Genomic DNA, 2,016 nt, shown 5'->3' on the forward strand with positions numbered 1-2,016 from the left:
TCAAGCAGTCCTCCTGTCTTGGTCTCCCAGAGTGCTAAGATTACAGGTGTGAGCCACTGCCTGGCCCTTTTCTGTTTTTTGAGACAAGGTCTTGCTCTGTTGCCCAGGCTAGAGTAAAGTGGCATCATCATAGCTTACTGCAGCCTTAAACTCCTGGGCTCAAGTGATCCTCCTGCCTCAGCCTCCCACGGAGCCGAGACCATAGGCACACACCACGATACCTGGCTAATTTTTAAATTTTTGATAGAGACAGAGTCTTGCTACGTTGCCCAGGCCAGTCTTGAACTCCTGGTCTCAAGAGATCCTTCTGCCTCGGCCTCCCAGAGTGCTGGGATTACAGGTGTGAGCCACCATGCCCAGCCAAATTTTTAAAATTCAAGGTGTATATTATATGTCCAACATATCTGAATTTAGACTGGCCACATTTCAAGTGCCCAGTAGACGCATAAAGGACAGCGCAGATGTAAGGGACAAATATTCCTGAGTGTAGGTCAGAATTTTTGTTTTTTTTAAGAGACAAGATCTTGCTATGTTGCCCAGGGTGGGGGTGCAGGGGCTAGTCACAGGTGCAGTCATAGCACACTACAGCCTTGAACTCCTGGTCTCAAGTGATCTTTCTGCCTTAGCCTCCCAAGTAGCTGGGACTACAGGTGTGCCACTACACCTGGCTTTTTTTCCCCCCATAAGGATTTAACAAGGCAATTGTGGGTCAGTTTTCATTCTTCAATGGAAACTAATAATGTGATTTGACACCTTCAGTTATATGCTGGTGGATACGGAGAACAAATAACACTCAATTCAGATGTTACCTGAATTAGAAGACAAAGGTAACCCAGGGATAGCTGGGTGCTGTGATCCTCAGTTTCTCAGTTAATGGGTGGTCAGATTGCACATCTCTTCCAAAGAGAATAAAGTGTGAATTATAAATGTTTCTCTGCCCTGTCCCTGTTAGCATACACATTTACATTTCTCATGAAAAAAAATTTAGGCACCAACACCATTATTAGGATAGGAAAAATAATATCAAATCAGAGGAAGAACTAGGACTAGAAGAAACTAGACCCAACTACATTCTATTTTTTTTAATCTCTAATTAAGTGACTAGTACTTAGTTGCCAACAATTTTAGTAATATTTCTATTCTATGCGATTTCCAGGTGTGTATGTCCATTTTGCCAGAGGGAATTGGATGAAGACAGCTTGCTGGATCATTGTATCACTCATCACAGATCGGAAAGGAGACCTGTAGTAAGACTTTTTGTAACATATGTTTTAGCAATGTCTGAATTCAGGATACAATAGAAAATCCATTTATTAGATTTCTATGTATAGATATATTATGAGGGATAATAATTTATGTTAAGGCTATAATTTTTGACTCTTTGCAATATGTGAAAGTGTTGAGTTGAAACTGATGAGAATTACTAATGTATAGTCACTCTTTCATTTATGAAACTACACATTGTCTCTTATAGATAAACATGGGTATAATCGACTAAAATGATCCAAAATGCACTGTTAATTAGTTAAGATTTAATTTTAGAATACTACCAGTGGTCATATCCTAAGTTAAAAACATTTTCAAATAATGCAAATGATGTCATTATGACAATACATTAGAAATGAAAAGAAGGTAGTTATTCATCTTCATTAATTAATCTATTATTTTATTTCACAGTCAGTATTTATCCATATGCTTGCATATTTAATATATATATTGCTCATCATTTCCTAGATTCGTTGTGAATGCTGACTTTTTTCATTTCAGCCTGGCATTGTAGTTCTGTTTTACAGTGTGGTTTTTGTAATTTTCATTTTTGTATAGTTGTAAGGTAAAGCAGAGTGGATACCTTAACATTTACTCAAGCCATTTTACTACTATTTTTGAACATTTGGACTGTTACTAATTTTTAGGATTTGAATTCATATTCTTATATTCTTGTGCATTTAAACTTTCCCTTATATTATATTTTTTTCCTAGGAGGAAATTCCTTAGATTGATATTTCTGGGATCAAT

General features: G+C 37.1%; 1 protein-coding gene across 1 annotated transcript in view; it reads left to right on the plus strand.

Moving 5' to 3' along the window:
* Positions 1-2,016, plus strand: part of RNF125 (ring finger protein 125, E3 ubiquitin protein ligase) — a 47,571-nt gene that overhangs the window by 21,927 nt on the left and 23,628 nt on the right. Inside the window, exon 4 of the mRNA XM_012656571.1 lies at positions 1,157-1,247. Coding sequence (XP_012512025.1) covers positions 1,157-1,247 — 91 coding nt within the window. The remainder of the gene's footprint in view (positions 1-1,156; positions 1,248-2,016) is intronic.

Source organism: Propithecus coquereli, unplaced genomic scaffold, assembly GCF_000956105.1.
Source record: "Propithecus coquereli isolate 6110/MARCELLA unplaced genomic scaffold, Pcoq_1.0 Scaffold51, whole genome shotgun sequence".
NCBI classification, from domain to species: Eukaryota; Metazoa; Chordata; class Mammalia; order Primates; family Indriidae; genus Propithecus; species Propithecus coquereli.